Source organism: Eubalaena glacialis, chromosome 1 (genome assembly GCF_028564815.1).
Source record: "Eubalaena glacialis isolate mEubGla1 chromosome 1, mEubGla1.1.hap2.+ XY, whole genome shotgun sequence".
Classification (NCBI taxonomy): domain Eukaryota; kingdom Metazoa; phylum Chordata; class Mammalia; order Artiodactyla; family Balaenidae; genus Eubalaena; species Eubalaena glacialis.
In genome coordinates this window covers 105,465,573-105,487,932 of record NC_083716.1, presented here as the reverse complement: position 1 = coordinate 105,487,932, position 22,360 = coordinate 105,465,573, and the positions used below count along the sequence as shown (strand labels likewise).

Here is a 22,360-nt window from a genome sequence, read left to right as displayed (position 1 = left end):
AGCAGTTTTCTGTTGGGTTTAAACACCGTGAAAACCGCACAGAGTCGTTCCGACCCCGTGAGCTTCGCGGAGCAGCTGCTCCGGGCCAGTCCCGCGTGATGCTGGCGCTGTGCAGAGAGCGCCTTCCCGTTAGCGCCTTCCTCATCCCCCAGGAGTGGAAAATAACACGACCTTGTTGTGGGTGAGGGAGGCTTTGGCCTGACGCCCGTTTAGTGCTCAGTAGATGTCGGCCACCCCCTCCTCCTCCTCATCTCAGGGTGACAACCCCTGAGAAGCAGGTACTACTATTCCCATTTCAGAGATGGGGAAACAGCCCCAGGGGTCCGCGCATCAGTGCTGAATGGGGGAGGGGTCTGCAGAGCGTCTCCCCGGCTGCTCCCAACGCTGAACCTCAAGTAACCGTGTGTCAGCCCCGCCCGCCCGGCTGCAGCGTCCTCAGGAAACGCCCTCGTGCTCTGGGGTTTGAGTGGTGGACACTCCACGTCCCCGTTCACACCTGGGTTCCAAGCTTCAGGCGCTCAAGTATCACACTTGTGTGTGGGCAGGTCTCACAAAAACCGACACACGCCTCGGATATTCAGGACTTACTCACTGATTATCTACAGGGAAAAATGGTCACGTGGGTACAGCCACAGGAGAGTCAAGGACGCATTCCCACTGGATGCTGGATGCTAGTCAGTAAAATCAAGTTTAAGCAGCCTAGTTTGGGGCTGATATTTCTTTTTATTTTTTTCCTTTTTTTTTTGTTTGTTTTCGCTCTTTCTTTTAAAATTTCCTTTGTTTTTGTTTTTTTCTTTTTTAAATTTTTTATTTACCTGGGGGCGCTATATTTCTTTATGCCCTTCCAAATCCCACCCACCCTTCGAGCACTAACCCAAGTCCACGCGACTCTGCAGCCTTGGAAGCCCACTCAGCACCCCCTGCGCTCGCCCCTCCCCTGAGTGCCTGCAGCATGGAAAGATCAGCCAGTGTGAGAACTTAAGACTGTTCTCCACCACGAATCCAGCATCCTATCTAGTTGGGGGCATGGCTGGGTGTTAGCCGTGTCTCAGCTGGGGTGCAAGCTCGGGCACTGTGTGCTCCTTGGAAATCTCTCATAGCACCGGGACTATTTCTGGAAAATAGACAACACGAGAGACCAAAAGTAAAAGAGTACCGTTCGATGGTCTCCATTCTGTCTTCTTCTGGTAAGGCGTCAAGAATGGCAGGGACGTCTATAGGAAGCATGGCTAAATTGAAGGAATCACAGCTGTGGAAAAATCACACATTACTAGTCTCGGGGTCTTTACACAATTTCCTAAAGCACTTTTCTTTCCACCACTGGTGTTTTACGCTACCGTTCTGCCCTCCTTCATTCCTGCAAACCCACTCATGTCTCCCTAGAGGTAAAGGCGGGGCTGCGATAGGTACCAGTCAAACCCAAGAGAATGGCGCCAAAGAAGACACTTCCCAGTGCTACTGTAAATCAACTATACTTCAGTTTTAAAAAAGACATTTCCCAGAGTTTAGAAACAGAACTGTCAAACTTGTGGTGTCTAAACTTACACTATTTCCTGGGGGTCGGGCTGGCGTGGGGCAGTTAGTTCGCTTTTTGTTCTTAATATTTTTTCCCACGTTTATACTCTTCCTTAGCTGTTTATTCAGTTTCAACCCCCTCCCCACCCCCTTATATATTGTTTGGTATCATGATTTTACAGCTTCATATACAAATTACTGGGTGTTGAGGACATTACAAGAATTGAGATGGGGAGAAAAAACATTTTGTTGTTTTTAAAGTCGGCGGCAGACTTCTGTTTCAAGTTGGTGGAGCAAACACTCACCTTTTAAAAAAATTTCCCCTTTTTTGGGTCTCAACTCCTTCTTAACATGCCTCTCAAATGATATTAGAGGAATAAAAACTGAACCCACAACAGCAAAGACAATAGGAAAAGAGTCACAAATGGATAAACTTTTAAAATAAGTTTCTGGAATAAGTTTCTAGAAGCTGAGAGGAGTGTTGTCTCACAGAAGAGAGTGAAGAGTGACCCACGGCAGGAAGCTGACCTCCTCGCAGGCTCTAGAAAGGCTGCAGGCGGAGGGTAAGGCAGGCGGCAGGAATGGAGAACCAGGAGGTTAAATGACGCCTCCTTGGTGTGTGCAGATACGTCGTGGAGATAAGCTTCTTCTCCTTGTTGAATAAGCAAAAATGCTTGTCTATTAAAGTGGTTATAGGTGAAGCCATTCTGAAACTGTTTTTGACGTTCTATAAAGCTGAGGGGGTGAGTGTGTTAGGAGACCGGGGTTCTCACGGGGAAAGAAGAGACAGACAACTACGGAACAGGGAGAAGCAAGCAGCAACGCCACGAATGTGGACTTGGATTACAAGCACCGGCGTGGGTTCATGATGCCTGAAATGGGTGTAGGTGTGTATATGTGTGCTTACGTGCACATGGACGTGTGCATACGTGTGTAGATGTAGGTGGTCGTGTACTTTTGTATGAATGTGTACATACGTGTGTATGTGTGTGCATATATATGTATGCATTTCCCCACGTACACACTCTGGCTTGTCTGCTGAGGAGGCCAAGAGACGAGCCCCCCGCTCCACCCCCAGTAACGATGTGTGCACCAGGAACCCAGATTTTGGTCTCTAATACCATTCCTCACTGAAAAGGGACCTGGCCTCCACCACCCAGAGATCAGTCCTATTTACTGACTTGGTGACAGAGAATGCAGGTTCTAACGGACAATCCCACTGAGACCTCAGAGCGCGTGTAGCCGAGAGGAGGGTGGGAGACGGTGGAAGCCTGGACCACTCCCCAGGGGCCAGCGTGGTCTGGAAGACAGAATGGCAACAACCAAGGGTTTTTCATAGACCAAACACCTAATTTTAAAATTCTGAGACCATGTCCTGCTTACTTTTCCATGTGTTAATATGTTCCTCTGGAATTGAAAGGGTGGTGGCAGTGGACGGAGGTTGGGTGTTTTGTTTTGCTTTGTTTTGTTTCATGCCTTTCTTGGAAAAGTAAAATGTCGACAACTCCAAGTCAGTTCCTAAGATTCTTCTGGAAATTTCAGTTGTCTGTAAAACCCCAAAGTCTGGGCACCACTGGATTAGATGACTTCTTTGTCGCTGCTTACTCAGATTTCACGGAAGTCACAGAGACTCAGTAAATTCTCTCTGAATTTATTAATGAGCAAAGAACCCAAGTGAGCTGTTTTGATCATTATGAATGCAAAAATGACTTGGAGTGAATAAACATTAACTAAGGATACTGCGTGGTTTAACAATAACTCTCAGGGGCAGAAATACAGGGGGAAATAGCAGCTAAGAAATAGGTAATCTATTCAAGAAAAATGACTGCAAAGTTGAGGTATCATTAGCAGATGTGTAGGAAGTTTAAAAAGGAATACTATTATAATTCTGTAACTCTTTTAGAAATAAAAACATTATCTAGGGTCTTATATCATAGAAATCCATGATAAAGAAATAAAAAGTCCTCTCTTGATTTTATAATCTGTGGTGCAGTTACGGTTTATTTTGAAAGAAATTGGCCAACAGAGCACTTGGGCACGGAAGCTGGCGGTAACAAGTCCTAGTTGGGGAGTTTTCGTGTTTAATTCATGGCTAGTTCAAGCCCAAGGTGACTGCATTCTGACTGCCTTTTGAAAGAACAGCCTCGGGAGATTTTTCCAAGAACATTGCTTTGGAAAAAAAAACAGGATTTTTTTTCTTAATTCCTGAGACCGGTGCTTGCCGACAGCTGGTGGACCCCAGCGTGTCCACTGCCCACCGTTGCTCGATTTGCGTATTCAGTCTCTGGACGGTACCCACACCCAGCTGTGTTTGGTCTACTGATGACTGTGGTCCATTCGGAAGTGCCCTCACCCCACAGCAAAACGAGGCCGTGTGTCCAGGTGGTGGCGGGTCATCGCCGTATGGTGGCAGCAGAGTTACCGCAAGGTTTAGTGCGTGGGGGAGGGCAGAAGTGGGAAGGGTTACTAAGGATGGTGCTAGATGCACCACTTGAGTCCTTACAACTCATGTGGTCCGTGAGGACCCCTTCACCGTCCCCATTTCACAGACGAGGAAATGATTGCTCAACGGGCTTCAGTAATAGGTAACGGTGGCCCAGGGACACAGAGTGGGTGACAGGGTTAGCGGGTTACGAGCCAGGTCTCTCAAATACCAAAGCGTTCCTTCTCCCTACAAGGTCACTGTTCCATCCAGCCCTCGATTCTGGAGATTTCAGATTTTAGAAATATGCTAATGTTACCAAACACAATTTCGTGTGCCTGACGCACAGCAAGGCCAAGCAACCCGAAACGTCGGAGTCTGGAGCAGAGAAAGGTTCAGTGCCAGCAAGGAGACGAGGTGGCTTGTGCCCCAAAACCCCAGAACTGCCCAGTGGTTTTCAGGCAGGCGTTTTTAAAGGCACACTTTGGGGTGAGGGCTGCAGGGTGTGTGACCGTCTCTGTCTGGCTGGTGGGGATGCACAGACCCCTCCCCATGTCCTCTGCCCTTGCTCCTGTCTGAGGGGTACCCAGATAACAGTATCTGACGCACATTCCTCAGTTGTCTCACGGATGCCGAAACCCCTGTCAAACGGAAGACGTTAACTACTTGATGACCATGAGCACGTAGCCCCCAGACCTGAGGACTGACGATGAGACACCACCCTGTAACCTCACCACCAACCAATCAGAGAATTGTGCACGAGCTGATCACACACCCTGCGACGCCCCTCCATCACCTGGCCTTTAAAAATGCTTCCCTGGAAGCCATCGGGGAGTTGGGGCTTCCTGAGCTTTAACTGTCCCTGACTCTTTGCTTGGCACCTGCAACAAAGGCTGCACTTGCCTCCACCACAAGCCGGTGGCAGTAGGTTGGCTTTGCTGTGCACAGGCGAGTGGACCCAAGTTTGGTTCAGTAACATGAACTCACAGAAAAGGAACGAATATTTTCGAGCCCCTACCATGGGCCACATCTTGGTCTCATGTTAATCTCCAGGCAAAGGGGGGCAGCTGAGAAGCGCTGAGGAAATAACCCGAAGGGAACAGCATGTGGACCAGCCTCGATTCTGCTTCATTCAGGAGGAGCTTTTTGGCTGCCAGTGCAGGAAGAAGTAAAGGTAAGTGTTCCAGGGTCACAAACTGGATTTCAACGACCGCCTCAAATACCCGGGGAGGGGCAGGTGACGGGTAGTACATACGGGGTAGGTGCACATCGGGGTGCGCCTTCCCACCTCTGCTAAAACGAAAATGTCACGGCTGAGCGGGGTCTTCCCAGCAAGTCCGCTCGGCTTGTGTTCTGCACGAGAGGACTGGGCCCAGAGAGTGGCCGCGGAGCGTGGCCGGGGTCACACAGCTCCGGGAGGCCGCGGGGCCTTCTGGTGACGGGGGGGAGCCGGGACACGCTGGTGGCAGTCGAGGGTGTAAGTCCCTGCTGACCCTGGTTGGTGGCAGTGCTCCGGCAGAGCTGACCACTCCTGGGCCGTGGCAGGGCTCTGCCCCTTGGGGTGGGCCTCACCCTGGATTGAAGGATTTGAACAAAAGGTCACTGCTGATGATCATCGTGTTGGGACACTCGTCACGTTTGCTCACCAGCGACTCATTTCACTACGTTTATAAGGACAATGGACCAAAGAAGCAAACTCCAGGGCTCAGGAGCAGGTCACTGACCAGGCCGTGTCTTAAAGAAAAGGCATCAGTCTACTCGTTTGAGATCTTAGGGCTCTGAAGAGGTGTTAAATGAGCAAATTAGCAAAAATGTGCTTACTCTAAATTTCCTCCTTCTTTGGTCTAACAGTACTCTCATCTGCCTGCTCTGTCTCTGTGCTGACAGCTGCGGGGCCGCCCGGTGAACGGCCAGGCTGGGGCATGGAGAGAGATGGGTGCTTTGGGAGTGGATATGGAGGGTGTGGACGGCTAATCTTGGCAACTCTGAAATGTTAAAAATGGACCACAACTATTTCGGCTGAATTACATGGATTGGTTGTCTGCTTTTATTGAAGTATGGCCAACTAGCCACCTGTGACGTTGACTTTTTTCAAGTATATCTCAAGAGCTACCATGTGATCCAGCAATCCCACTCCTGGGCGTGTATCTGAGTAAAACTCTTATTCGAAAAGATACATGCATCCCTATGTTCATAGCAACACTATTTACAATAGCCACGACGTGGAAGCAACCTAAGTGTCCATCGACAGATGAATGGATAAAGAAGATGTGGCACATATATACAGTGGAATATTACTCAGCCATAAAATGAAATGAAATTGAGTTATTTGTAGTGAGGTGGATGGACCTAGAGTCTGTAATACAGAGTGAAGTAAGTCAGAAAGAGAAAAACAAATACTGTATGCTAACACATATATATAGAATCTAAAAAAAAAAAAAAAAAAAAAAATGGTTCTGAAGAACCTAGGGGCAGGACAGGAATAAAGATGCAGACGTAGAGAATGGACTTGAGGACATGGGGAGGGGGAAGGGTAAGATGTGACAAAGTGAGAGAGTGGCGTGGACACATACACACTACCAAATGTAAAATAGATAGCTAGCGGGAAGCAGCTGCATAGCACAGGGAGATCAGCTCGGTGCTTTGTGACCACCTAGAGGGGTGGGATAGGGAGGGTGGGAGGGAGACGCAAGAGGGAAGAGATGTGGGGATATACGTATATGTATAACTGATACACTTTGTTATAAAGCAGAAACTAACACACCATTGTAAAGCAGTTATACTCCAATAAAGATGTTAAAAAAAAAAGATGTGGTACATATATACAATGGCATATTACTCAGCCATAAAAAAGAACAAAATAGTGCCATTTGCAGCAACATGGATGGACCTAGAGACTATCATACTAAGTGAAGTAAGTCAAAAAGAAAAAGACAAATGTCATATGATATCACTTATATGTGGAATCTAAAAAAATGATACTAACGAACTTATTTACAAAACAGAAATAGACTCACAGACATAGAAAGCAAACTTGTGGTTACCAGGGGGGAAAGGGGGTGGAGGAGGTGGGTGGGGATGAATCAGGAGTTTGGGATCAACAGATACACACCACTAATTTATATAAAGTAAACAACAAGGACCTACTGCATAGCACAGGGAACTATATTCGATATATTGTAATAGCCTATAACAGAAGAGAATGTAAAAAAGAATATATGTATATATATACATATATATATATACACACACATACATATAACTGAGTCACTTTGCTGTACATCCGAAACTAACATAACATTGTAAATCAACTATATTTCAGTAAAAGTTAAAAAAATAAAGTATATCTCAATTAAGATAAAGTCAAGATATGACTTTATACACACCATCATATTCCTCTGGCTAGCAGACTTCCCTCACGATGCACTAAAAGTATGCTCTGACATACTACTGGCAGGTAACTTTTGGGGTTGCAGCCTCTGCACTCTGCGGGGCACACACGCCTCTGCGAGGCGACGGGGAGCGGGGCTCACCTCTGCGCCATCTCTGTCTGAGAGGTTTCGGGCAGGGTCGAGAGGACCAGGCACTGGAACCTCTTCCAGGTCATCACTCCAGGAATGACATCCTGTAACAGAGCCGGCACAGGGGGACCACGTGTAAAGTTTAGGAGGGACTTCCACTTCATTAAACTCAATATTGTTCAATCCAAGTTGAGCTCTGAAATGTATCATTTCATTAAGTTTAGTAGAACTTTTCTGAGGCTAAAAAAGACAACGCTCCAGCAACTGCTGCAACTGCTGCAACAGGCGTGGACGCAGGGAGGACGGAGAGGCTCCCGCCCCTGACTTATGAGGCACAGGAGCAACGGTCCTGCTGGTGGAGGACAGGTCTGGCCTTTCCATCCGTTTTGACTACTGTGCATGTGATGCTAACGCAACATTCAGAGGACGGGTCAGTTCATCAGAGGCTTTCCAGGCAGGGGTAAGCGCACGCAAATCCGTGGAAAATGCGAGCAGGGTGCTGTCAGGAGAGCACCGGCTGCGGGGCGCGTGACGGGGGTGACAGGAAATGAGGCTGGAGAGGCAGGCTGGTCGTGAAAGGCCTCGTGGGCCAAGCTAATGAGCCTGGAGCTGCTCCCAGGGGCAGCAGGGACCACGGAGGGTTTCCAAACCGGAAAACGACCGGATCGGATCTGTGTGGAAGGAAGGCTTCTCAGGAGGGTGACGGCGCGCTGCTGGGCCCTGGGGTGCGGGACAGGGGGTCACATGGTGTGTGAGGCCGACCGGTGGGATCCAGGGAGGATCCAGTGGCGGCTGGATGCGGGGCTGGGGAAGAGGGAGGGAGCACGGCCCACAGGGATCGGCGCTTGAGTCCCAGAACCAGGAGGCGGGAAGGTGATGCGGGAAGAGGTGTGAGGCGGAGCTGGCGGGGCGGGGCTGAGACGCAACCTGAGTTAGGGTTCCATCCCGAGTGGGAGGTGCCTGGAGGCTGAGGTCAGGCTGGTTATTCGGGGGAAGAAGGAGCTCTCGGGAGCCTCTTCCTCACTGTGCATTTGTCACATCGCCACCTTGTCCATTAGGACGTTTCTGTCCTTGTTGGGGACCAAACAAAGGGGGCGGGGGGCTCAGGCCACGGGGTTATGGCCGCCATGTGACTGTTTTTCCACGGTTGCAGTGGGGATAAGATGAATATTAGGCATGACCTTCAAGGGAAAAAGAGAGTAAGAATGTTGAAAAGGGGGCACCGTGAAGCCTGGGAGCTGCGTACGGGCGGACGGGGGTGACGCTGAGTCCCCACCTGCCTCCCTTCAGGGCTGGGGCATGACAGGGTCCACAGCGCCACGGTTACCGTCCTTGTCCTGCAGCTGTGGCGGCAAACCCTCTATTCCTCGGTCCCAGCGGTGACCCTCCCTCCTTGTCCCCTGCCCGTCCCCGCAGCCCAGGGCCAGCTCTGCCGCTGAGCCGGGATGGCTTTACCGTGTGATGGAGAAACTGCTTCTGGGTGAGGGGGACGCTGGAGCTGCAGTGGGACTCCTTGGTGAACTTGTACTTGGGGTGGGTGCACAGATGGTAGTCGACCGAGGTTTCCGCGTAGGTCAGCGGGTGCTTCACGGCAAATAACCCTGGGCTGGGGTTCTGCGGGAGAGACGGAAAACGGGGTCTCTTTTGTTGACCGGTTTCCTCCTCCGCCACTGGACAGGCGTCAGCTAAGGCTCCCTTTGGCCCCCCCCCGGCCCGCGCGCTCTGACCCCACCTCTGTCAGCCCGTCTGGGAAAGAGAAGCAGGAGAGCAGAGGTGGCTTCAGATGGGCAGTGGTCACGGCCATTCACAAATGTCACTTTTCTGGTTGAAGCGCTTCATTACATACCACGCGGATTCACTGAGCTCCCATGGAAACGAGTACAAATGAAATTGCAGCTTTAACAGCTTAAAGTATTTGTTTCTAAATTTGATCAATTAGGGGGATTTATTAAATAAGGAAACTGGTTTTAAAAAGCAATGAGCTTCTGGTTTTGGAAACAAAAGAATAGCTTCTAAAAAGGAACTTTAAAGAGAAGACAAAGGAGAGGGTGGCATGTGATAGATATACCAGGAAACATCAGCGTTTAACACTGTTTTGGTGATGTTTTTAATTCAGGAAGGCTCCATTTGGATGAAGTATCTGGCTTTAAGGGAGTTCCTGTTTTTTACTAATTTTCCAGCAGAACTAACGGACGCACAGAGCAATTATATCAAAATATACGAAAATGTGGAGGCTTTTAATGCTCCTTCTGGGGCCTGTCCAACAAAAACCCGGCTCTCGTCCCAAACAACATAGCTTTTAGCTCCCTTGGGGTTGTTTAATTGCAGATGTGTAGGAACCACTAAGTTGAGATTCTGTTTTGTTTGTTTGAATAATTAAAAAAAAATTTTTTTTAAAAACCCACCGAACTCCACACGACTGACGGGAACCCAGTCTCACCGCCAAGAAACAAATGTCCCCAACAACTTGAAGGCGACGTGACAGCACCCAGAGGAGGGCCCGGCTATCGTGGGTGTGATGAAGGCGTCCCGGCCACGAACGCTGGGCTGCCTGTGCTCCGGTCACGCAGGGAGGCTGATTTGCAGCCAGGGCCGCGGAGAAGCTCTTGCGCGAACTCACGGATGTAAAGGCAGCAGGCCGGCAGGGAGGCGATGACCCCCGAGGGAGTCAGGAGTGGAGTATCTGTGTGTGCACAGCAGCTCTCCTCCCGTGCCGCATGGAATGGGGACAGGGACAGAGGTAAAGGCAAACATTGGGTCCCCACCCTGACCCAGGTCGGGGCTGGGGGGCTGGGAGGGAACAAGGGGAAAGGTGGGGCCTGGCGAGACGAAGCCGGGGAGGCTGAGGAAGCAGAGGAAGGCGGGTGTGGGTGGGCAAGTGGGGGACGCGTCCTGCTGCCGTGCAGGGCCCCTTGAATCCCCCAGCATGCGAGGACGTGCCAGAAGGAGGGGCAAAGGACAGGAGACAGGGCAAGCACCCAGCCTGAGCCGCCCAGGTGCTCTCGGCACAATTACTTCCCCAGAAATAGGGCGAGGACCCGAATCTGGAGGCTGCTGACCTCCGTCACCAGGAGTCACCCCTGTGGTGACAAAGGACAATCAGGACAGCCCCTGGGAAGGGATGCCTCAGGGATTCGGGGCAGGATGACAGAGACCCCAGCTGGGCCTGGTCACAGTGTGACCAAGAGGTGGAGTCACCGATGGGGGAGGGGCTGGCAGTCTCACGGGGCCGGGGACAAAGGTGCACAGCACGGGGGGGGGGGGCACCCGCCGTGCGGGCAACTCTCTGGACCTGCCTTGGGTCAAGTGCAGTGGATGAAATCTTTCTGGAAATGGCCATGCCACCGTCTCTAATAGTTGTCACACCTCACCTCCCCCAGAGTGGCCATCGCTACCAGAGCAGGAGGTCTGAGTGGTCAGCCCGTGACTATTTTAATTTTAATTTCCCTCAGACCACTGCGTGCACATGGGAGCAGCTCACCCAGGCTGGAAGGATTCGTGGTGAAGAGCAAGGGGCTCGCGCGGGCCCCTCCTACCCCAGGGAAAAGCAAGGGGGCTCGCGCGGGCCCCTCCTACCCCAGGGAAAAGCAAGGGGCTCGCGCGGGCCCCTCCTACCCCAGGCTCAGGTCTGGGTTTATGCCTGGGATGGTCACTAACTCTAAACGTCATGCTGCTTCTTCCGTCTCTTGACTATCGACCTCACAGTATCTGCTGACTCATTACCACGTAAGGTAAGGATCTTGCTCATGTACACAAAGGCTCCTTCCGGACTTTGAAAATCACATGGTTATTGTTAGTTTTGCTGCGACTTGAAATGATGCACTGATCCGCCTATTTCCTGTTTCAGCATCTTTGGTTGAGTATTTCAACTCCCCCTCAGGTGAAATGAAGGCATTCCCACTCCCATGCTTTCTTGTTCCTTTCTTCCTCTCTTCCACAATTTTACTTCTGTATTATTGAGATCGTCAACATCTGCATTCTGGAACCACACCAAGACCTGTATGCTTCGTTCATAAGTTGTCTCTGAAAGCTGGAAACTAGTAAACAGCATTTATTTTGTCTTAACTGTGTAAGTATGTCCCTCTGCCAGGCCAAGCAGAGGCCTGGATTATAGCTTTTTGGTGAAGGTTCACTATCACGACCTCTGGGTCAGTGACAGAGGGAAGTTCTAGTGTCAAGGCCAGATGAATTCTATTTTTCAATTTTCCATCAAGTCTTAAAAATCATGCCAGATTTCAGTTTGGCTTCCTATTGGGAACATACATCGATTTTTAGTTGACTCTCCACCCTGGAGTTTATAAGGGCCTTGCGTTTTGCTTTAGTAACGCGCCTCTATAAAACCCTCCAGTGTTTCCATGGCCTCAGCTGCACCGTTGGTGCGTGGAGGCCACCCTGCCCCAGGGTCTCCTCCCCAGAGCCCTCTACCCCATCTCCTGCAGACAGCGCACAGATATCACCCCAAGGCTCCACTGCAATGCTCTACTCGTTGCGACCAGCATTGCTTGCCTTTTATTTTTGTTTCTTTTCTTAGGCTTTCCGAATTCTTTCTTTTATAGCCATACTGATGTATAAGTGATATGCAGTAAACTGCCCATGTGAAAAGTATGTAATTTGGTAAATGTTGATGTATGTTACATCTGCAAAACCGGTCTCTAGACCAGCTTTCTCACTTGCAGAGTGGTGAGGGGTGGTAGAGGATGGGTCTGGGGGAGACTGTGAGGACCCTGGGGTTTTGCAGGGATACCCTCCTCAGGAAAGCCCCTTTACCCACTGTCAGCCCAGCAACCGGGACCCTCTTTTACATATTGCCCTTCTATGTAAAATTTCAGCTGGTGGTAGGGTGCTGGTGCTAAGTGAAGTCTGAAAATCACTGAGTTAGATGTCCCGTGAGGCCATCCCGGCTGACGCTATGTCTCTGAGGGACAGCCCTCCCCCGCCCCCAATGAGACTACCAGAGCCAGCTCCACGTGGAGTGGCCAAAACACAAGCATCACAGCTCCCTGGAGGAGAGCAGCAGAGCTCAGAAGAGGAGCCCCAAGGCAGACAGCCAGGAGACAGGCAGGCGTCTGTCCCAGCTCTGCCCTTGGGCGTGACCACCAGCATCTCTGCCCTGCCAGAGATGCAGAGGCCCACGTGCAGATTCTCCCAGAGGAGACTCTCTCAGGTAGTGTCTGAGGACCTTCCTCATCCTGCGTGTGTGTGTGTGTACGTGTGTGTGCGCGTGTCCTTACAAAACAGACCGTAACTAGGGCAACTACCGTGGCATTTCACCGACGATTCCGTTCTTACATAGGACCTCCTCAGATTTCCTGTCTGGCCTTCAGTCACTTAGGGCTCGGGTGCCTAGAAGTAGAAGGGGGAAGGGGGATGCCCCTGAGGGCAGGTGACAGGAGGACACACGCAGGGGAGGGGGAAGAACCGGCTGGACCCCACATCGTTGGGAGACTGGACTCAATTTGGTAGAAGACAGGGACTCAGGCGTCAGTGTGGCAGGGACACGGTGCCCGAAGACGGGATAAAGAATCAACTAAGCACCGCGGGACGGGGCTGGGGTGACTTTACTTTTTTTCTGTTGTATTTTCTTCTTAAAATATATATACATATATACTACCTTTAAAAATTGTGAATCACTGTATTGTACACCTGTAATTTACATAATATTGCACAGCAACTATACTTAAAAGAAACACAAAAATACACATGTGCATATTATAGATAATTAGAAAAGATCATAAAGCTATTGTCATAAAAAAATAAATGCTGGAGTTGTTAAAAGACAAAAACATTGATATTCTCCAAATGATAAAGGCTGGCCAGCAATTTCAAAGGTGAAATGTGGTTTAACCCTTGAAATTCCAAAGAGAGAAAAATATTCCCAATTAGTGCTTCTGTCTTCTTTTTCTCAATTTTTTAAAAAAAAACTGAAGTATAGTTGACATACAATATTGTGTCAGTTTCAGGTGTACAGCAGTGACTCAGTTATATAAATATATATTTTTTTCCAGATTCTTTTCCCCTATAGGTTATTACAAGATCGTGAGTACATTTCCCTGGGCTACACAGTCAGTCCCTGCTGCTTATCTTTTTACGTGCAGTAGTGTGTGTCTGCTAATCCCACACCCCTAGTTTACCCCTCCCCCCTTTCCCCTTTGGTAACCAAAAATAAGATTGTTTTCTATTTGTTTCTGTTTTCTTATGAAGTAACTGCTGGATGAAGGGACAGGGAACAATGACTTCTGCTGATGTCACTTACAAAGATATAAAGCGGGTCGTACTCCGGAGCCCGGGCCAAGGCCTCAGGGAGTCTTATGCTCAGGACGGAGGTCTCGCCGGGGAGCTGGGGCGCCGAGTCCTGCTTGGGCAGGGCTGTGACGGCGGTGGCTTCGTCCTGGGCCAGGACCAAGGACAGTGCGTTAGTCCACGCGCCAGGGCGGCGGGAAGGTGGGGCGGTTCCCGAGGGTGGGGACCCGTTACCTCAGCTCCTGGCTTCAGGGCCCGGGCAAGCTTCTGAGGCCAGTAGCTGGTGGAGGACATCTGCACAGAGACCGGCTGGTACCTCTTGATCTGGTACAGCTGAGGAACCTGGGGGAGAGAAGGCAGGCACTCGAAGCCCTTGGGAGGCACTTGCCAGCCGCCTGGGGGCAGAAGGAAAACGAGTGCCGCGCTTAACCAGCAGCTTTGTCAGTGCAGTCCTGGGCCCTGTTCCGGGTCCCAGCACACAGCGGTGTTCACAGTTCCTCGCCCCTGTCTTAGGGCTTAACTCTGCAATACACTGAACACTGGCTTGTCAGTTTAAAACATGCATATTTTACAAGGACCTACTGGACAGCACGGGGCATTATACTCAATATTTTGTAATAACCTAAAAGGGAAAAGGATCTGAAAAAGAATATACATACGTGTGTGTGTATAACTGAATCACTGTGCTGTATGCCTGAAACTAACAAGATATTGGGATTCGACTAAACTTCAATTAAAAAAAAGAAAAGAAAGAAAAGAAAAAAGAAATAAAGCATGCATATTTTCAAAAACAGAAGTGGTCATACACAAAGGCTGACTCACTTTTGTTCACTTGTGTCTTTTCTTCAAGTTTCTAACATATGTAGTTCAGACAGCTTCAGATATGCACACTATATGGTATATCCACAGAATAAAGATCCTGGTTTCCATAAGCCACATTAGGAAAAGAGAATCTGCTACACCTCGCCCGTCGCATAAAATAACAGCAGAGAAATACACACAGTAGGCTACGCGGTACAATCCGTCATCGAACAAAACTAATAAAAATAGCGCAATTCAAATTCAAGAATATTCTGTTCACTTCATAAGAAACCCAATTAACAAAACCACATGACAGGTCTAACCTGCAGATTGAAGAAGGAATAGGTCTGCTTGATTTGAATTTCTGAAGGTTTAATTGGAACAGGTCCAAGGCCATCAGGAGCCTAAAATGTGAAAATTCAAAAAAGTGACACGTGATCATCACGGAGCAAGAGCAGCTATGCTTCTATTTCTCTACATTTTGCACGTTACACGAAGAGCCCCTCCCTCTAAGTGACCCTTCCCGTGACCACAGCTGCTGCTTCCTGCGAGTGGCTTGGAGGCAGCGTGGGCCCCCGCCCCCCTTGTCTCTTAGGGTGTGATTCTCAGGACGGCAGCTGAGGCCTCTGTCAAGGGATGCAGCCTAACTTCTCCTCTGCCCACTGCGGCTGCTTCCCTTCCACGGATGCTAATCCCGAAGCACCACCTCACAGACGTCCTGCACGCGGATCTGCTGCATCACCCAGAGCCGGCAACAGCGCCCCGCCTGTGACAGGCACTCAGTAAATACTACGTCTCACCGAGCTGAGACACCGTCGTTAGACTGATACGATGCAATGCGAATGTGCCACCAATTATAAGACATTTCCCAATCTCAAAGGTGCTGTATATTTTAAAACATGATCTTAGAATAGGTGAAATACAGTATTTCCGGAATGAATTACAGAATCCTTTACGGACAGGGATGCTGAGCACTGTGTTTTTCATCAACCCTGAGCAGCACAGAATTTCCTGCAGCGCTAACTCAAGCACCAAGTGAAGTGATAAGCTTGGAATTATTAGAAAAAACAACAAAAAAAGCCGGGCTCCACAGCACAGGGATAACCTCTTTCCATACCCATCACTCTTTCAACCATTAATTATTGACTATCAGATAATTCTTAGTGCTTGAAAATCTCAGATTTATCATTTCCTAGGAACTAAATACTCTCATCTTTTAAGTCATTTGATTTTCTAATGCGGAAAACACATGGAATTTCTAAAGTCAGTCCTGTAATTCTTGAGTAGATTAATCTGCAAGGCTTAACACATTTTACAGGATGTGAATGGCAAGTTCATTCTTTGAAACCAAAAAACTGTTTTGCTTGTGCCCTTTCACTATCGATTAAAACACACTTTTTATTGCTAACTACGTGAACTTGGGGAACTCGGGCAACATTTCATCACTGGCTCTGTGACCTTGTGTCCCAGGCTCCTTCTCAGCTGTAAGAGGATAAACCTACCATGTAGACTTGTTGAAGGTTAAATGAACTGACAGAACTGAAGCGCTTAAGAAACTGCCTGACTCGTGGTCTAGCCACGATTTGAATTTGGCTAACTGTCACACTTCTTGCCACCGAGAGGGAGAGAGGGATGGACCTGTGGGTCCGAGGTTGGCCTGTTAGAGGCAGTGGTCGCCCGTCCCCGGCCCCCGCAGATCCCACGCACCCGGAGGGCTCGGCTGGGCTGGGCCTGCCTCTCCGGGCCAGGCCAGGCCCTCTTGGCCCTCTGTCTGCCGTGGCCCTCAGGCCCCATTCCCCGGCCGTGTGGCAGGGCTCGGCGGCCTCCAGGCTGGGCAGGGCCTGAGCACAGGCATCCCGGGGGCCAGGCAGGGGGCAGCAGGGGCCACTCGGTTTCCCGTTCATCACAATAACCTGGACGCAGGTCTGCCTTGGGAGCCTCTCAGGAGGCAGCGCAGGGGCAGAGACAGGGCGGGGCTCCCCTCGGCACCTGCCTGCGACCCTGATGGCGCCTGGGCCACCGCAGCCCTGCACACCCACCAGCTCGTTGGAGCCCTGGGGGGCGCTGTAGGCCGGGAAGGCGAAGGGCAGCACTTGCTGGGGTGACACAGAGAAGCAGCTGCAGTAATCGTCCTGACTGACCCGCGCCCAAAGGTGTCTGGAGGAATTCTTGTCTGTGGGTGAAAAACAAAACAGTGCATTGGGAGAATCGTAAGGTATTTGTGTGAAACCACCGTCTTCGGTTGTGTGCGTGTGTGCGTTTGCCACACACCAGTTACTGGGTCCTCGGCACACGCCATTTCAGAAAGAACGTGTGTGCGTACGTATGTATGTGTGTAGTCTCGTTTTTAGTTTCTCTTTTGTTCTTTACCTCAACCCCTTCTCCAATTTTTAAAAAATTTTATTTTTACTTCCAAAAAACTATAATTCGTAGTGAAAGTCTCTCTGATGAATATTCTTTGCCCTTGTCAGCAAAGAAAAAGATCAAATTAAAGAAGCATGTAAAGACATTTTACAGGTGTCCATATGTAACTCACAGGTAAATTTTACAATGTTTTTTAAGAGTTTCTTTATTAGAAACGTCAGCATCAGAGATAAAATAATATAGGAGGAAAAAGGATAATTAAAATGTAATAAAATGTCCTATGTTCATAGCAGCAATATTCACAATAGCCAAGACATGGAAGCAACCTAAATGTCCATCGACAGAAGAATAGATAAAGATGTGGTACATATATACAATGGAATATTACTCGGCCATAAAAAAGAATGAAAGAATGCAATTTGTAGCAACATGGATGGACCTAGAGATGATCATACTAAGTGAAGTTAAGTCAGAAAAAGAAAGACAAATATCATATGGTATCACTTATATGTGGAATCTGAAATATGACACAAATGAACTTATCTACAAAACAGAAACAGACTCACAGACACAGAGAACAGACTTGCGGTTGCCAAGGGGTGGGGGATGGGGGGGGAAAGGATTGGGAGTTTGGGGTTAGCAGATGCAAACTAGTATATATAGGATGGCTAAAGAACAAGGTCCTACTGTAGAGCACAGGGAACTACATTCAATATCCTGTGATAAGCCATAATGGAAAAGAACATGAATATATGTGTATAACTGACTGAATCACTGTGATGTACAGCAGAAATTAATGCAACACTGTAAGTCAACTATACTTCAATAAAATCGTTTTTAAATGCAGTGTATGTGATTTATGAAACCACGTGTTTGTACCCAGCGAACTTCCCAACAGGGACGCTGCTGCTCAGGGCACGTGTGGATGAAGCACAGCTGTTCGCAGCCGGCTCTACCTTGTGCCGTGGACTGTCTTCCGTGCGTGGACCTTTTCACGACGGCGTCTCTGTGCGTGTTACGGATCGCACTCAGCGTGCTCAGCAAGCGGCGATGAATCATGACCTGGAATTAGAAAGAAGAACGATTTCACACTGTTCATCGGTGCTCACTTTGGCATTCAGTTTAGCTCAGTTTCCTCAACCACAGCCAGGGGCTGAGGCCACCAATCTACGTGGGATTCCCAGGGAGGGTCACAGCGCCCTGGACGAGGCCACGGGCATCGAGGTCTGGGCAGTGCGGACCCGCCTGAGCGCAAACAGAGACCCGGCTGTCGCCGGGCCTTGACCCTCCCAGTTTATGAGCCCCCGTTTTCTCATATTTCCAGAGGGGAAAGAGTGGCTAGTTCTACGGTCTTTCTTCTCGGTACGTCTGAGTCGTGACACTGCTGCCATGTTATTTTCGGAGCTGAAGGACAAACTAAGCGGACAATTCCACAGACGTCGGGCAGTGGGCTGGGCGGCACTGGCTGCACACCCCACGCTCTGCGTCCAGAGCAGGCGCTGCTGGAGGTGAGCGCGCCCTGCGCCCAGAGCTGGGGCCGCTCCTTTCACGGTTCCCACTCCTTCCCATGTCTGCCCACGGACCTGCCACTTATCCGATACGAGGAGGTGGCCGCCCCGTACACAGTCCTGTTCAGGTACCGCAGACACAGTGGGGAGCGGACAAGGGTCCAGCCCGCACAGAGCTGACGTCCTCTACGTGCGTGTGTGTGGCGTGGGACGGCAGGAGACAAGCGAGTGCACAAGCTGAACACCATGAAGCAAATGAGGAAGACTAAACACACGGGGGCATGACTGAGGGGCTGGGCAGGGGCGACGTGAGGAAGGCCTTTCTGGGAGGTGAGGTTTGACCTGAGACTTGAGCGATGAGGAGACGCTGGCCTTGAAAAGAGCGCGGAGCAGAGGAAGCAGCAGGTGCAAAGGCCCTGGTTCAGGAACGAAGGAGACGCGCTTACAGGACGGGGACCCTGGTTCAGGAACGAAGGAGACGCGCTTACAGGACGGGGACCCTGGTTCAGGAACGAAGGAGACGCGCTTACAGGACGGGGACCCTGGTTCAGGAACGAAGGAGACGCGCTTACAGGACGGGGACCCTGGTTCAGGAACGAAGGAGACGCGCTTACAGGACGGGGACCCTGGTTCAGGAACGAAGGAGACGCGCTTACAGGACGGGGACCCTGGTTCAGGAACGAAGGAGACGCGCTTACAGGACGGGGACCCTGGTTCAGGAACGAAGGAGACGCGCTTACAGGACGGGGACCCTGGTTCAGGAACGAAGGAGACGTGCTTACAGGACGGGGACCCTGGTTCAGGAACGAAGGAGACGCGCTTACAGGACGGGGACCCTGGTTCAGGAACGAAGGAGACACGCTTACAGGACGGGGACGCCCAGTATGGCCTTGTCACCGCGACAAAAAGTGCGCCTTTTATTCCAATTGCAACGGGGGGCCTTTGGAAGGTTTTCCCAGGGGCAACGTCCGATCACGTCCAAGCTCTGGGAGGCCTCTTCTGGCTGCGGTGGTCCAGGCAGAGAGGACGGGGCTGTGACTGGGCCGGGGGGATGGCAGGGGCCGTCGGGCTGGGGACGTGTTGGCACATCTAACTGGCAGCATCTGCTGGGGAGTGTGCGGGAAAGACGGAGCCTCCACTCAGAGCCAGACACACAGCTGCTGACCCAGGAGGACTGGCTCCAGAGTGGCCGGGGCTGTCCCATGAGCAGCAAGTGCCTCGTGGCCACCTCTGTCCTGCACACGCGCAGAGCCCACCCAGACAAAGCCCCAGCAGGGACACTGGTTTACAGGCATCAGCCTAGGCTGCAAGCACTGCTTGAGAGATCACCTGTAACGTAAACTCTCGGAGTCTTCTACGTGTTGACTCACCTGACCTTCATGACAGCCCTGAGATAGGTCTTACTGGTCTCCTCAGTGACAGATGAGGAAACGAAGGCACAGAGGTAATGGAACTTGTCCAAGATTGGAAAACTCATGAGAAGTAGCAGCAAGATGGGAATGTAAACTGGTGCAGCCACTATGGAGAATGGTATGGAGGTTCCTCAAAGAACTACAAATAGAGCTGCGATATGATCCAGCATTCCCACTCCTGGGCATACATCTGGACAAAACTCTAATTTGAAAAGATACATGCACCCCTATGTTCATAGCATCACTATTCACAATAGCCAAGACATGGAAACAACTTAAATGTCCACCAACAGAGGAAAGGATAAAGAAGATGTGGTCCATATATACAATGGAATATGACTCAGCCATCAAAGAGAATGAAATAATGCCATCTGCAGCAACATGGATGGACCTAGAGATTCTCATACTAAGTGAAGTAAGTCAGACAGAGAAAGACAAATACCACATGGTATCACTTATATGTGGAATCTAAAATATGACACAAAGGAACCTATCTACAAAACAGAAACAGACTGATAGACATAGAGAACAGACTTGTGGTTGCCAAGGGGGAGGGGGTGCAGGGGAGGGATGGATCCGGAGTTTGGGTTTAGCAGATGCAAACTATTATATATAGGACGGATAAACAACAAGGTCCTGCTGTACAGCACAGGGAACTCTATTCAATACCCTGTGATAAACCATATGGAAAAGAATAAAAAAAAGAATATATGTGTATAACTGAATCACTTTGCTGTACACCAGAAATTCACACAACATTGTAAATCAGCTATACTTGAATAAAAAACTTTTAAAAACCATAAAAAAAGAAGTAACACCCAGAATGAAGGGCAAGAGACTTCCCTGGCGGTCCAGTGGTTAGGACTCTGCGCTTCCACTGCAGGGGGCACAGGTTTGATTCCTGGTTGGGGAACTAGATCCCACATGCTGCACGGCGTGACCAAAAATCAATCCATCAATCCATCAATAAATCAAACACATTTATTAGTGGAAAAAAAGAGTAAAATGATTATCTAAAATAAAAATGAAATAATTTATTAAAAAAAAAGAAAAAAGACTGAAGGGCAAGCAGCCTGTCTGCAGAGTCCGTGTCTCCACCACTGGTCTCCCTGCCGGGTGGGAGCGGGAGGGGTTCTGCCCCCCAGGCAGCCACGCTCCAGTGCCTGGGACGAGAGGTCGACGGGCAGCATAGACGCAAGAGGCACCGCAAGACGGCCAAGCGCTGATGCTTACGGGACTGCTTGTTGGAGGAGGGGTAGGCTGAGCTGGCCGGAGGACACGTGTGGGCGGAGGGAAGGGGGATGGGATGGATTTCAGGGGAGCAGTGAGGGGCGGGGAACGAGCTGGTGTGCTGGGAGAAGGTGAGGGCGGGCAGCTGGGGAGGGGAGGCGGAGCCAGGCCAGGGGGCCGCCTCACACCCGTTACGGACTGTCGAGGCTAAGGGGCACAGGAGCTCCCCGCTGTCCTCTCGAGAAATCACTAGCCAGCACCCTTCCATACGGCCCAGCAATGCTACTCCTAGGTGTGCGCGCCCCAGAGAGCTGAAAACACGTCCACAGACTTGCACATAAATGTCTGTAGCACCCATATTCTCACCATGCCCCACTGTTCTCTCTAGAAATCACTAGCCAGCACCCTTCCATACGGCCCAGCAATGCTACTCCTAGGTGAGCGCGCCCCAGAGAGCTGAAAACACGTCCACAGACTTGCACGTAAATGTTTGTAGCACCGTTATTCTCACCATGACAGCCAAAAGGTGAGAACAGCCCAAATGTTTCAACCGATGACTAGATAAAGAGTGTGGGATCTCCGTTCAATGGAATGCTATTCATCCTGAAAAAGGAATGAGGTACTGAAACATGCTACGCCGTGGATGAACCTTGAAAACATGTTAAGTGAGAGAAGCCAGTTACAAAAGGCCATGTATTGTAGGATTCCGTGTATACGAAACGTCCAGAATAGGCAAATTCACAGAGGCAGAAAGTGAACAGGGAAGGGTGGGGGGGTGGAGAGCGACTGCTGCTGGGGACCAGGCTTCTTTAAGCAGTGATAAAAACGCCCTAAAATCAGATAGTGGTGATGGCCGTACTCTACTAAAAACGACTGAACTGTACACTTTACAGGAGTGAATTTTAAGGCATGTGAATTGCATCTCAATAAAACTGCTATAAAAAAAACCTCACTGTTCAATTTCCCTGTGCTGATAACTAAAGAAATTAAATTTTCAACCTGATGCTGAGACTTACCTTGCGTGCTGCTTGCTGAAACCGTCTCTGCGCCCAGAACCTGTTGACCCAAGTGTTATTTATGAGCGGATCAAAATTAGGATGAAATTCCCTGGTTTTCTGTGAACACAAAATATAGGCGCATGTTAGATTTAAATTTGAACTCCTGGCATAAAAGCATTTAATAAAAATGTTTCAGAGTTGGATCCCAAACCAAGTTATTATTTGTTCTTCCACTTAACGAGCACTTATTAAGCACTTTTGGTGTACATAGCATTATAGGGAACACTTCTTGGGTTAGGGACCAAAAGTGGAAGACAAGATTTGGGTTTCAAGAAATGTACAATCTAAT

At 49.8% G+C, this 22,360-nt stretch overlaps 1 protein-coding gene across 9 annotated transcripts in view; it reads right to left on the bottom strand.

Moving 5' to 3' along the window:
• CFAP221 (cilia and flagella associated protein 221) overlaps positions 1 to 22,360 on the bottom strand; it is an 85,520-nt gene that overhangs the window by 6,762 nt on the left and 56,398 nt on the right. For 7 of the 9 annotated variants that reach the window (XM_061182962.1, XM_061182947.1, XM_061182953.1 and 4 more), the window contains 9 exons: positions 22,030 to 22,128; positions 17,820 to 17,925; positions 16,539 to 16,672; positions 14,823 to 14,903; positions 13,933 to 14,040; positions 13,712 to 13,846; positions 8,914 to 9,072; positions 7,471 to 7,562; positions 1,157 to 1,249 (listed from right to left, as the gene is read on the bottom strand). In XM_061182962.1, coding sequence (XP_061038945.1) covers positions 1,157 to 1,249; positions 7,471 to 7,562; positions 8,914 to 9,072; positions 13,712 to 13,846; positions 13,933 to 14,040; positions 14,823 to 14,903; positions 16,539 to 16,672; positions 17,820 to 17,925; positions 22,030 to 22,128 — 1,007 coding nt within the window. Of the gene's footprint in view, positions 1 to 1,156; positions 1,250 to 7,470; positions 7,563 to 8,913; positions 9,073 to 10,056; positions 12,802 to 13,711; positions 13,847 to 13,932; positions 14,041 to 14,822; positions 14,904 to 16,538; positions 16,673 to 17,819; positions 17,926 to 22,029; positions 22,129 to 22,360 lie in introns of those variants that run through there. The other 2 variants (XR_009699599.1, XM_061182959.1) reach the window with 2 other exon arrangements.